This window comes from Muntiacus reevesi, chromosome 2 (genome assembly GCF_963930625.1).
Source record: "Muntiacus reevesi chromosome 2, mMunRee1.1, whole genome shotgun sequence".
In the NCBI taxonomy this organism is placed as follows: Eukaryota; Metazoa; Chordata; class Mammalia; order Artiodactyla; family Cervidae; genus Muntiacus; species Muntiacus reevesi.
Window position 1 is genome coordinate 95,648,968 of NC_089250.1, and position 13,454 is coordinate 95,662,421.

The window sequence follows — 13,454 nt, forward strand, 5'->3', positions numbered from 1 at the left end:
AAGAATGGGACAGCTTTTAAATTGTGGTTCATATCATTCTAGTGTTTTCTGATTATAGCCATCTGCTCAGAACCAGTGAAATTAAAAGATCCTTGCTCCTTGGAAGAAAAGCTATGACAAACCTAGACAGCAGACTAAAAAGCAGAGACAGTACTTTGCCAACAAAGATCCATATAGTCAAAGTTATGGTTTTTCCAGTAGTCATGTATGGATGTGAGAGTTGGACCATACTGAAGGCTGAGTGCCAAAGAATAGATGCTTTCGAACTGTGTGGTGTTGGAGAAGACTTTTGAGAGTCCCTTGGACTGTAAGAAGATCAAACCAGTCAATCCTAAAGGAAATCAGTCCTGAATATTCATTGGAAGGACTGATACTGAAGCCAAAGCTGCAGTACTTTGGCTACCCAATGTGAAGAGTTGACTCATTAGAAAAGACCCTGCTGTACGCCAGTCCTTCAAGATGCCGAAGGGAAAGAAGGCCAAGGGGAAGAAGGTGCCCCTGGCCCCGGGCGTGGTGAAGAAGCAGGAGGCCAAGAAGGTGGTGAACACCCTGTTCGAGAAGAGGCCCAAGAATCTTGGCATTGGACAGGACATCCAACCCAAGAGGGACCTCACCCGCTTTGTCAAATGGCCCCGCTACATCCGGCTGCAGCGGCAAAGGGCTATTTCTATAAGCGGTTGAAAGTGCCTCCTGCAATTAAGCAATTCACCCAGGCCTTGGACTGACAAACAGCTACTCAACTGCTTAAGCTGGCCCACAAGTACAGACCAGAGACAAAGCAAGAGAAGAAGCAGAGGCTGCTGGCCCGAGCTAAGCAAGCTGCCAGCAAAGGCGACGTCCCCACCAAGGAGTCACCTGTCCTTAGAGCAGAGGTCAACACTGTCACCACCCTGGTGGAGAACAAGAATGCTCAGCTGGTGGTGATCGCTCACGATGTGGATCCCATCGAGCTCGTGGTCTTCCTGCCTGCCCTGTGCTGCAAGATGGGGGTTCCCTACTGCATCATCAAGGGCAAGGCCCAGCTGGGGCGCCTGGTCCACAGGAAGACATGCACCACCATAGCCTTCACACAAGTCAACTCGGAGGACAAGAGTGCCCTGGCTAAGCTGGTGGAGGCCATCAGAACCAATTACAATGACAGATACGATGAGATCCATCGTCACTGGGGAGGCAATGTCCTGGGGCCAAAGTCAGTGGCTTGCATTGCCAAGCTGGAAAATGCAAAGGCCAAAGAACTGGCCACCAAGCTGGGCTGAGTGTACACTATTGAGTTTTCTGTACGTAAAAGTAATAAAAAAGCTTCTTCAGCTGGTTAAAAAAAAAAAAGAAAGAAAGAAAGAGAAGACCCTGATGCTGGGAAAGATTGAAGGCAGGAGGAGAAGGGGACGACAGAGGATGAGATGGTTGGATGGCATCTCCGACTCAATGGACATGAGTTTGAGAAAACCCTGGGAGATGGTGAAGGACAGGGAAGTCTGGCATGCTGCAGTCCATGGGGTCACAAAGAGTTGGACATGACTGAGCAACGGAACAACAACAACTATATTCAGTTCAGTTCAGCCACTCAGTTGTGTCTGACTCTTTGTTGACCCCATGGACTGCAGCACGCCAGGCCTCCCTGTCCATCACCAACTCCGGGAATTTACTCAAACTCTTGTCCATTGAGTCGGTAATGCCATCCAACCATGTCATTCTCTGTCATCCCCTTCTCCTCCTGCCCTCAAACTATATTAACCTATCTTTAAACAAACTTCTTATGACTTGCCTCTCAAATTAGAATACCAGAGTCATAAGAAAGCCATTCACTATGAGTATCTCTTTTATGAGAAATCTCTGTTGTCTACTGGTAAAAAATGACCTAACACTAAGAATAAAGATGCTCTAACTGTATAGCATATGGTTCTATATTCAATATCTGGTGATGAACTTAATGGAAAAGAATATGAGAAAGAATATATACATCTATATAACTGAATCACTTTGCTGCACAGCAGAAATTAACACAGCATTGTAAATCAACTATATTTCAATAAAATCAACTGAAAAAAGAATACAGATTCTCCTTAGCAATAATAACAACACATAAGCAAAACCTCCCAACTTATTAAACACACAAAAACCACTCAAAGGCAATGTTTTATGGCCAGAAAATATAACACATATTTTATAACTTTGACAAATGAGAACTTTCTTACTTCCTCAAGCTGTATTTATGTTTTTAATCTGGCTAAAGAGGACTTCACCTTTTTTTTCCTGAATTTTCCCCAGGCTCTAGAATGTCCTAGATTTGTAAGGAGTATCAATGGACAAGAAAATATTTATTGAGCATCTACTACATGAGTTGACTAAATAGCTGAAGGCACAGATTTCCTCAGGCTGCTTATATTCTCATGATCTTTCAGTGGTGCCTAAACCAGGGGGGTGCTCCACATGAAGCCAAAGTAAACATACATAAAGAGACTAGAGGACACTGCTCATCAGTCTCCCTATGCTGTTGAATGACAGGTACCTTTGCAGCCGCGTGGGGTGAGGCTCCTTGGTCCAGAAGCAGAAGAGCCACTTTCTGATTATCATAATGAGCAGCTACATGCAGTGGAGTTAGTCCGCTCTGAAAACACGTGCAGAAACAACAAGTGTCAAAGTGACTTGACGTCAGAGGCCTAGATTTAGGAGATGGGATTAGACTGGATACAATACAAGGTGTAATTTACATTCCAGTTTCAACAATACCTGGACCTCCTATTTCTGAAGTTGTTTTTCATCCTATGAAGCTTAAGTGTGGATTAGTTAACAATTGAGGTGGCTGTCAGTGAATATGAGGAAGCGCTTGTGTGGTTATCATGGGAGTGGCCTGTTACATGTTGGCCGATGATCTCATACCTTCCCAGCAGCATCTGGAGATGCACTTTTCTGTAGCAGGAGATTGGCTACTTCAAGTTTCCCATATTTTGCTGCCACATGAAGAGGAGTAAATCCTTTCTGAAAAGAGAATAATAACATAAGCATTATGTTATTACAATATAATAAAATAAAATAATAAATAACAATAATAATAAATAATAAAATAACATAAGCATAAGAGGAACATAAAAACAGTAACAATAGAAATGATACAGAGGCATCACTTTTCTGGAACTGATGCATTATTCTAACGGTGAAGAGCAGTGCAGTCTATATTTAAGGATCAAGACTGGTAGATAACAGTAAAAGAGTCTCCTTCTCAACGAAGATGAGCAGGATATTTAAGCTTTCTCTCTCTGCTGGTTCAGCCACAACAAGACACTAATCTTGGTACTCCTCAGGTATCTGACAAGGATGAATTTGGAAAGATGGAGCTGGGGCTTATTCAAGGGCCACTTGGGAATTTCATCTTGTGGGAAGAATAGGTTGCAGGGTCCAAGCCCAGTTTGGATTTGGAGGGCTTGGAAAAATCCAGGGCAAGTCTGAACCTCCCATAATCTCACATCACCAGAAGAGAGCCTCTCTTCACTCTTTTCTCTATTTCTGCATCTATATATTAATACATGTCTGAAGATATGGCCCAGTCCTTGCATGTAGGAGTCAGAGGTTCTCATACCTCAGCTACTGCAGGTGAACTGAAACATAACACATGGTTCTCTCCCAATAAATATGTGAGTTGGATGCCAAGAGTTGAGTAGCTCCTCTCTCTTACTTCCAATTCCTACAAGGATCTGGGTATCAACCAGTTAGTCACCATGCACCACTAGGGCTCCAAGCACAAGGCAGGGACTAGAGGGTTATCAACATATTTGACCTCATGGGACTATAACCATCTAGAGGCAGGGGGCAGCTGGCATGGTGGAAGGGCTGGGGCACTCAAAATATCATCACTCATTACTCTTTTTTCTCACATTAAGTAAGATCCAGGAACCTGCTTCTCTACTGAAAAGCCTAAAGAATCACAGGGGGTGAATTTTTAAGAAGTCATAGTTTGTTCAGAAAATTTTCCAAGTATTTGTAAATACTGTAATTATCTTCAGCATTGATCACACATTAATGCTTCTTCTCTGCCTTCCAATAAGAGAGTATAACACCAGTTTCTAGCTTTCTGAGACATGCCATGGGCCAGGTCATCTTGCTATCACACTTGCTAGGTTTACATAGGATCAAAGAAAAACTCTAAATTTTGCGTTCCCAACTGTGTGTCGGCGGGGGGTGGGGTGATGGCTATTACTACAAGGCATCAGAGTTGAGAGTTTAAAAAACCATAGATCAGAAAAGACAGCAACAACAAAGCAGCAATGACAGCAAAGCAAGAAAAATCTACCTCCTGCTTTGAAAGTACTATAAAAACCATTGGATGATGTGGTTTGCCGACCTGGCCTCAGCAAGAGAAACCTGTGGCTAAGTTTTTAAACCACCATTTAAAACTATCAAATAATTTGCAAGAAATATGTGATTCCGGACATCACTAAGGCTTCATTAGAAGATAATAAAATGTAAGGTATATATACATACAACAAGCTACCCCGCCCCGCCCCAGGACTGTGCTGGTCACGTTAATTCCGGGATCCAAGCATATATGCTGTTGCACAGCTTTTCTACCTATTACTGTGCAGGAAACTGTAAAGAGAATGTATTTGGGGGACACAGCAGGATTCTAAGACTGACTTTCATACCTTTGTCGTTATAGATAAAGATGCGCCATGATCCAAAAGGAACGCTGCGACGTCCTCGTGTCCCTCTCGTGCGGCAAGGTGCAGTGGGGTGTACCCCGAAGTTGTCGCTGCGTTTGGAGATGCTCCTTGCTGCAACAACTGCTGTACTATATCCGCTTTCCCCAGTCGGGCAGAAATGTGGAGTGGGGTTTGGTCATCCTAAAGGGCAAGGTAAGAATGCAGGTCTGATGAACTGAGAAAACAATGGTGCTGTCGTGAAAAATACAGCAAGCTTCGCTGCTTGGTATGAGAGGCTACGTTCAACTCTGACACAATGCTAAAAAGAACCTCATTTATCTTTTTCTTTAAGTTTCAGAAAGCTGATGATGGTGGATTTAAGCATCTTAAATACCCTTTGAGTAACCTATTAGAATGAGAATTGTGAAAGGCATTTCTTTTAAGAAATTATCCCCACTCATCCCTGCTATACTTTATCAATTTTTTTCACCTCTAATAATTCTTTTTTGGTGGGAGAGGGGACATAAGGAAATGTATCCTGGGAAAACTGAAATACCTGGGAGGGATAACCTCCACCAGTTATCACACACTCATTGAGAATGAATTATTCTATTGGTGCTGCCTTCCCACAATCAAAAGTGGGGAGATGGGGGTAATCAGGATGGTTGAGGAAGGCTCCCAGCTGAGAGGTCTGATGAGGACTGGTAACCAGTTTTTCCTCTGCTTGCCGAGTTGTCATCCTGGCATAAGCTGCACTGGCCTGGAATGGAGGGCCCCCTATTACAGTTCACCCAAGGACATGAGGCACTCATAAGTCCTGCACCCTGAGGGCCTTATCCTCACACTGGAGGTACATCTTTTCCTCGTTTGCCCAAAGATGCTCTCTGGAGAGAAATCCCCTACTAGAATGTGAACAGGTCCAGGCCAATACTTTAGGTAGGTCAAGTGGACAGTTAAGGCTAGAGCACAGAACATTGCTTTGCAAAGGTAAGTAAAAGGAGGGTCAAGGTCAAAGCAGAGGGTCTATGTAACTAGTAGGAAGCATGAGAAGTTAGCGGAGATGCCACAAGGAAGAACAGAAACACCAAAATAGAAAGAGATAATTGCTAAAACGAAAAACCTCACATAACTCTACTACTGCCACGATCATCATTAAACATCAGCTGAGAGTGTGCATGCCCCAGGCTCTGTACTAGGTACTCCACTTGCATTAATTCATTCATCATCACAGCAACTCTATCAATTACAGCTGTCATTATTCCCATTTTGTATATGAGGAAACTAGAGAAGGGAATGGGGCACAGAATTGTTAACTTGCCCAGTGTTACATGGCTAGTAAATGAGGACAAAGATTCAAACCCAGGCAGTCTGGCTGATGCATGCTGTCTCTAACGAAATAACTAAAAATCTTATGGTCAATTTCAGTTTGTAGGTTAAACCATTTCTTAGATGACATGCTTCACATGTAACAACACTCAAAAATGTGAGGTTTCTTGTAATGGTAGAGTACAGCATCTCTTAACCATTCCACTTAACTGGTTTAGCAGATTAACCAACATCCTTTAGATCAAGGGTCAGAACAGCAAAATCTAGGGGCCAAATCCAGCTGCCACTTGTGTTTATTAATAGCTTTATTGAAATACAGTCTTCCCCATCTGCTGATGTATTAAATTATGTACCGTCTATCATTGCTTTTGTTCTGTAACAACAGAGGTGAGTGGCTGTGACAGAGACTGTATACTGAGAAGTCTAAAATATTTACGATTAAATATTTGACAGAAAGTTTGCTAAGCTTTGTTTCCAGGTCATCTGTACAGTCTCCCAGCTGGCATCACAGTACACTGGACACTCAGGGTTACGGTCTGCTGCCTAGAACATCGCCGTCTTCGTACCCACATGTGGACTGCACGTTTACAAAGACCTAGTTGTCTTTGTTCTTACACTAATGTGTTTATACTATTTTACCAGTTTGTACTATATTTGTGCTAATTACTTTAACTATATATTTATATAGTTAAAAATATAACTATTTTTATATTTTTATAAATATATTTTTAAATATGAAAATATATTTTATAAATATAAAAATATATAAATTATAAAAACACATAACTCTTAACAGGTAAAATATAAGCATGAAAGGAAAGGCTTTATTTTCCCCTAAGAATACTAAGGTAAAAGACTTGGAGAGCCATGGTAGAAGTTGATAAATACCAATCATGGTCAAATTAGATATGGGTAGGAGAGCTGAATGGGCTTCCCAGGTGGTGCTAATGGTAAAGAACACGCCTGCTAATGCAGGAGATGAAAGAGACACGGGTTGGATCCCTGGGTTGGGGAGATCCCCTAGAAGGGGGCATGGCAACCCACTCCAGTATTCTTGCCTGGAGAATCCCATGGACGGAGGAGCCTAGCAGGCTACAGTCCATAGGGTTGAGAAGAGTTGGACAAGAGTTGGACTTGGCTTGCATGCATGCAGGAGAACTGGATATACTGGAGGACAATATTCAAAGTCGAGGAATATTCTATACTCAGACTGCTTCACAAATGCTTCAGTTTCCTCTCCATTTAACCCCAAACTAGAAACTGCAAAGTATATACGTAAATGACAAATAGATGTACATTTGTATATTGAAGGGCTAAAATTAAATGCCGTAGGTATTTATGTATCTATGATTCCTGACCAAAATTGCCTTTTGATAACTGGACCAACCATGCAGACAGACAGTGACAGCAAGTTTCTTCTGGTGGGTAAATGCCAGGCAGAGAATGACGCATTCACACCCAGTCCTGACCTTCTTCTACATTCTATGTTCCATGAACAACTCTGACCAAGTCTCAGAGTTTATGGATTCACAACTTGTGGAGAAAATGTTGTGCTGTTGCTGTTTAATTGCTAAGTCATGTCCAACTCTTAGCAACCCCATGGACTGTAGCACGCCAGGCTCCTGTGTCCATAGGATTTCCCAGACAAGACTACTGGAGTGGGTTGCCATTTCCTTCTCCAGGGGATCTTCCCGACCTAAGGATCAAACCTGAGTCTCCTGCATTGGCAGGTAGATTCATTACCATTGAGCCACCAGGGAAGCCCTGGAGAAAAACTTAAAACTCCCCTTTCCCTTTTGGGGCTGTGACAGCTGACATCTAAGTCAACCAAAAGAACTCAATTGTGCTTCCAAACCATGCCTCTGCTAGAAACTTTGTGCACGAGCCTCTCTTCACAGAGTGCAAACAACTCTGGGCCAATTCTACGCTTGGTTTCTAAGTTGTTAGGGATGAGCAATGTGCCAAGGACACAGAGTTCTTTCTGGCACAAAGCTCTCGTTCTATTTCATTTTGTTAAATAATTGAGTGGACATGGGGAGCAAAGGGATGTTTTCAACATCCCTGGGGTAGAGACTTTTGTCACTGGTGGTGGTCATTACTCTAGAAGAGTGATCCTGGAAGAGAGCATGCATCTGTTTAAAGGTTTTATTAAAATCATTTCTTCTCTTGGTAGCAAACAAAGCACGCGTGGCACATACCTTAGCTTTAGCTTCTACCTGAGCTCCATCTTGCACCAGATACCGCACGACTTCAGCCTGACCGGACCGAGCTGCCATGTGCAGGGCTGTCTCTCCTCTCTGGGGAACAGGAGCCAAAGTGAGTTAAAGACAGCCCTAAAGACTGGCATATTTTCTTTACATAAAGTTTGTGATGGAGGTTTTGGTTTAAATAAAAAGTAGTCCCAAGTACTTCCTTACTGAAAATAGGGAAGAAGGGAAATGAAATGCACAAGAATTGCCCAGGAGCCTGGCTGATGATAGACAACTTCAGTGTGAAGTCCACGGAGCACGGCAGGATTGGAAACTCAATAATCTACAATGCCGCGTCACTGGGGTTCAAAGGCAAATGCAACAGGACCAAGCAGGAGACTGAATGAGTAAAGAGAGCAGGTGGAGAGTGCTCTTGGAGGGAGGCCAGGTCCTGTCCTGCTTGAGGGAGGCACCCCTACCTGGCAAGGGCAGACTGCAGCAGTAAATCTTTGGGATGCCAGTTGTATCATGCCTCACCTTTCTATTTTTCAAAAATAGTAGCAGTCTGGGATATCTGTGTACATTTCTTGAGTGTTGGGCAAAAAATCAGAGTTCAAAACAAAGCAAAAAGTGCTGCATAAGCAACACAAAATAAACCGAAGGCCAGATTCGACATGTCCTTGGTTTGCATTCCCTGCTTTATCTCAACAGGTCATTATCCTATTCTTTGAGCATTATCCCAAGGGGTTATTTTCTTTGTCACTGGACTTTCCCCTCCTCTGCTGCTTTTCACCAAGTAGACTTTAATTCAGATGATCTCATTTTTTAAAATGAAACAACATAGAAAACACACATGGATCAAAATGTTAAAATCAAATATACTCTTCCACACAGAAGTGATGCCCACTTTTAAATTACTTTTATAAATTTTGCTTTGCTTTGTAGGATATTCATCTCCGTGGAAGGATATGCAGAGATATGGTTCACATGGAACTTGCTGCTGTTATTTCTGGAAAGGTTCTGAGGATGGAGCTGACCATGTTACCCAGTGTTCTCTTTGTAAAGGAAAACACTCTCTCCCTGGCATAAGTACCAGGGAAGATTGCATTCAGCTGGGATCTGGTCTGTTTCTATCTTGTGGATGTGCTGAGCCCAGCTGCTGGAAGACAGAGCCTCACTGGACATCTGCCCTCAAGGGTATAGGCACAGGGTCTTAGGGTTTACCCTGTCTGTGCCAGCATGTTGTTTGTTTTACTTTTATTTCTTTAGTGCCCATGAATCCAACTAACATCCTTATGCTTGTGTCTGGGGTGCCCATATTATTAGTATGTTAAAATCCTACAAAACAAGGTCAAGGGCCACATGCAGATCGAGAGTAATAAGCTACTCCTTTGACATTTACTATGTTCCATGGGTTTGTGACACAATAGCAAACACACTAAAGAGAAATTACTTCGAAGTTACTTGAAATCACAATAAGGAGAGTGTTGAAACTACTTTCTCAGCATGAAATACTTCTTATCTGTTTTAATTTTACTGAAGTATAGTTGATACACAATGTTGTGTTAATTTCTGCTGTACGGCCAAGTTTGACTCAGTTATACATATATATATATATATATATATATATATATATTCTTTTTCATATTCTTTTCATTATGGTTTATCACAGGGTATTGAATATAATTCCCTGCACTGTATGTATGACCTTGTTTATCCATTTTATATAGATAGCTTTTATTTGTTAATTCCAAACTCCCAAGCCTTCCCCCCCAATCCTGCTCCCCCTTGGCAACCACAGGTCTGTTCTCTATGTCTGTGAGTCTGTTTCTGCTTCATAGATAGGTTCATTTGTGTCATATTTTAGACTGCACATATAAGTGAAATCATATGGTATTTGTCTTTCTCTTTCTGACTTACTTCGCTTAGTATGATAATCTCTAGGTCTGTCAAATGCATGAAACACTTCTTAATGCTTCTATTGAAAAACAAAACTCTCCCTTTCCAGAACACTTTATTTTTTGAAGTATAATATTCAGTAATAATCTACACAGCCCCTAAGTCTTAGCAATTTGTGACCAGTTAGTAACTGGGCTTCCCTGGTAGCTCAGACAGTAAAGCGTCTGCCTACAATGCAGGAGACCTGGGTTTGATCCCTGGGTCGGGAAGATCCTCTGGAGAAGGAAATGGCAACCCACTCCAGTATTCTTGCCTGGAAAATCCCATGGACTGAGGATCCTGGTAGGCTACAGTCCATGGGGTCGCAAAGAGTCGGACACGACTGAGTGACTTCACTTCACTTCACTTCAGTTACTGAATGGATCTTGCTTTTGAAGTAAAGGAAACCACAGGTATTCTCAAAATTCTGTCCTTTTAAGTAGTCAAGTTAAATAGTAACTAATTTACTTACAACAAAAAATAAGTAGATTGAGAGTAATCTTTTCCAGCTTCAAAAATACTCACAATTGGACCTACTTTGTTCAAAGGATACTTACCACGTTAGTGGTATTTGGTGAGGCTCCATGATGCATTAGTTGTGACACGATATTTACATGCCCCATGAAGGCAGCAACATGGATTGGGGTAAGGCCCGACTGGAGGAGAAAAGGGAAATGTCAGCTTGTTGGCTTATTTTCAAAACGATTTGTCCGCCTGCTTATCTGTCTGCCTGGCTTCAATTTTATCCATCCATCCTTTCAATATTAAGACAACCAATTTACTGATCAGATCAGAAAACATCAAGACATCACCACCATGGCTTAGATTCTATATGGCAAATGTACCAATAATCATCATTTCCCTAAAGCAGGCTTCATGATTATGAAAGGCCTATGTCATAACTACTAAAGACTTATTTCACACATCTTATACAGCTCTATGAAGAAAACTTTAGACAGAAATACCTTGAAGGTTTTTCCCTTTATTAAATCTTCCTTATCTACATGGATATGTTTGCGTGTGTGTATGCATGTGTGTGATTATACACACAGTAGCAAAAAAGTCAACTTTTTTTTCAGATCCTATTCTGGCCTTTAATAAGGGTTCTCATGTACTCAGAATAACTGATTGCATTATACATGAAAGAGCAGGTCGGAACACAAAGCCATCCCTCTAAGAAATGAGCAGATAAGCATTAAAGGTCTCAATCATTAAAATTTTTAACTTTCTGAGTATTATAAAGTGATATAATTAAGGCAAATATAACAATGGTCACTAGATTAGACCTTCATTTTTTTTGTGTGCTTCGAAGTCCTACGTACACACATACCTCAAAACACTGGTTCTTCTTGTATAAAATGGTTCCATTTTAAATGTTTCAGGATTTAATTTCACTTACACCATGAACATCATAACTTGAAAAAAATATTTAATATAGCCAGAAAAAAGCTGAGAGAGAAGAAGACAACTAATTTCAACTGAAATTTGAGTAATGTCAAAAAAGATGTGTAAGGAATTCTATACAATGAAAGGGAGACAGAAGACAAGAATTCTAGTTGTCACACTTCAAGTAGTGGGAACTGAGGAAAACAAGAGGAAGGAGAATTGTGTTTTAATTTGGTGCTTCTTCCCTCTGGCAGGCAAAGTCTAATTAGGACATTGTTAGCACCGCCTTTCTAAGCCCTCAGGAAGCAACAGAGCTGACAGTGGAACTTACCACCGAAGGCTGGCGTCTCTGGACACTTACTTAGACACCAGTCAGAAATCTCCTTTTATTTCAGAGTTGATCAAAATCTCTAAAAAGGGCTGCCATGCACTGAGAATAAACTTACTCTTTTCTAATTGGAATAACTGGGTGCCTACCAGGGAGCCAGAAAACTCATAAAAGAGCAAATCAGTATTAATATTTTCCATCATTTAGTATTTTAAAGTTGAGAAGGTTAGAAATCAAGGTAAATCATTCATTTCTGGATAAGAAACTGAGGCAAAGCAACAATGACTAGATTAAACCTTAGTGTCTACATTTGCTTCAAATTCTAGAGTCTTTAATGATACATTCAACAAACCTTTATTGGATGATCTACTATGGAATCTACCATGTTGTGGATACATTAAGATCAGTAAGAGTCAGGCCTGCCTTGGTGGAGCCTGCAGTTTTGGGGTGGCAGAGGGTGGGGAGTGCGACTGGGTCATAAGTAAGCCAGTTGGACAAGTGCTGGATAAGCGCTTTGATGGAAATACACCTAGGATGTGGTGATGGTCCCCAGGAGGAGCTCCGGGACCAGATCAAGGGTTAGGGGAGGACTCCTGGAGAAGGTGACCCCAGATGTGGTCCTCAAAGACATGCAGGACTAGCCTGGAGGCGGGTGATACATGGAGGGTATGGAGATGCAGGGTGAACAAAGGGAGTCAGTCTAGGGAAGGCCAATGGCTAAAATCCAACGGAACCAGAATGCTACAGGTGGGTGGGGGATGGGTGAGTCTGGAGGGTGGATGCCAGACTCAGTTTTCCTTGTTGCAGGCTCAGCCCTGATCCCAATAGATGGCTTCTCTGAGTTCTGTGTCGGTTTATGTGAAAGAAACCTAGAGCTACCCTTTCACTAACTTCAGAAACTCTGTGTTTCATTAATTCTGAGTTTTCCCAGAGAGCAATCCACCGTGGCACATGTGATAATCCTCTGTTGTTGGAGGCTGGGCTGCACGCTGTAAAATATTTCGTTGCAATTCTGGCCTCTCGCCACTAGATGCCAGTAGCACCATCCAGTTGTGACGACGAGAGACTTCCCAGACAGCCAAGTGCCTCAGGGCGGGGCAAATCCACCCCCACACAGGGCTTGAGAAGCACTGCATTAAAGGATTTCACGTAAATTATACTTGGCGATGGCACCCCGCCAGCACGATGCATGTGTTCGGGTTATGCTTCTGGCTGTGGCGTTGTACTGAGTATTTGCACTCTCCTCCCACACTCTTGTCTGCTCTCCTAAGAACTGGCAGCCCTTTCGGGAAGGGTTCAGAAAGTGCTATGACAACCACACACAGTACAACTAGCTGGTCGTCAGGGAGGATACTGGGACTCTGGCTGCTGAGGCTATACATGGGGGAACCCAGAAATCCTCCTCTCCTCACCTCGGTTACAGCTTGGATGGATGCACCATGTTTTAGAAGGAGTTCCATCACTTTAATTCGATTCTTCTTGCAGGCAATGTGAAGAGGGGTAAAGCCATTCTGCAACGGAAAAAGACACAGACCTATTTGATTACATTCCATTGAGATCCACTTCCTGTACACAGAAAAATACGTCAGCAAAAGTGATGTCTGTAAAGATTTGGAAATGAGCAAAAAACAATGAGAGCAAAAATAATTG

The 13,454-nt window shown here is 42.2% G+C and overlaps 1 protein-coding gene and 1 pseudogene across 1 annotated transcript in view; one reads left to right on the forward strand and one right to left on the reverse strand.

Moving 5' to 3' along the window:
- Positions 1-13,454, reverse strand: part of ANK3 (ankyrin 3) — a 366,098-nt gene that overhangs the window by 161,224 nt on the left and 191,420 nt on the right. The window contains exons 11-16 of the mRNA XM_065922389.1: positions 13,217-13,315; positions 10,648-10,746; positions 8,162-8,260; positions 4,641-4,838; positions 2,881-2,979; positions 2,510-2,608 (exon numbers count right to left, since the gene is read on the reverse strand). Coding sequence (XP_065778461.1) covers positions 2,510-2,608; positions 2,881-2,979; positions 4,641-4,838; positions 8,162-8,260; positions 10,648-10,746; positions 13,217-13,315 — 693 coding nt within the window. The remainder of the gene's footprint in view (positions 1-2,509; positions 2,609-2,880; positions 2,980-4,640; positions 4,839-8,161; positions 8,261-10,647; positions 10,747-13,216; positions 13,316-13,454) is intronic.
- On the forward strand, positions 454-1,275 carry LOC136158090 (large ribosomal subunit protein eL8 pseudogene; annotated as a pseudogene).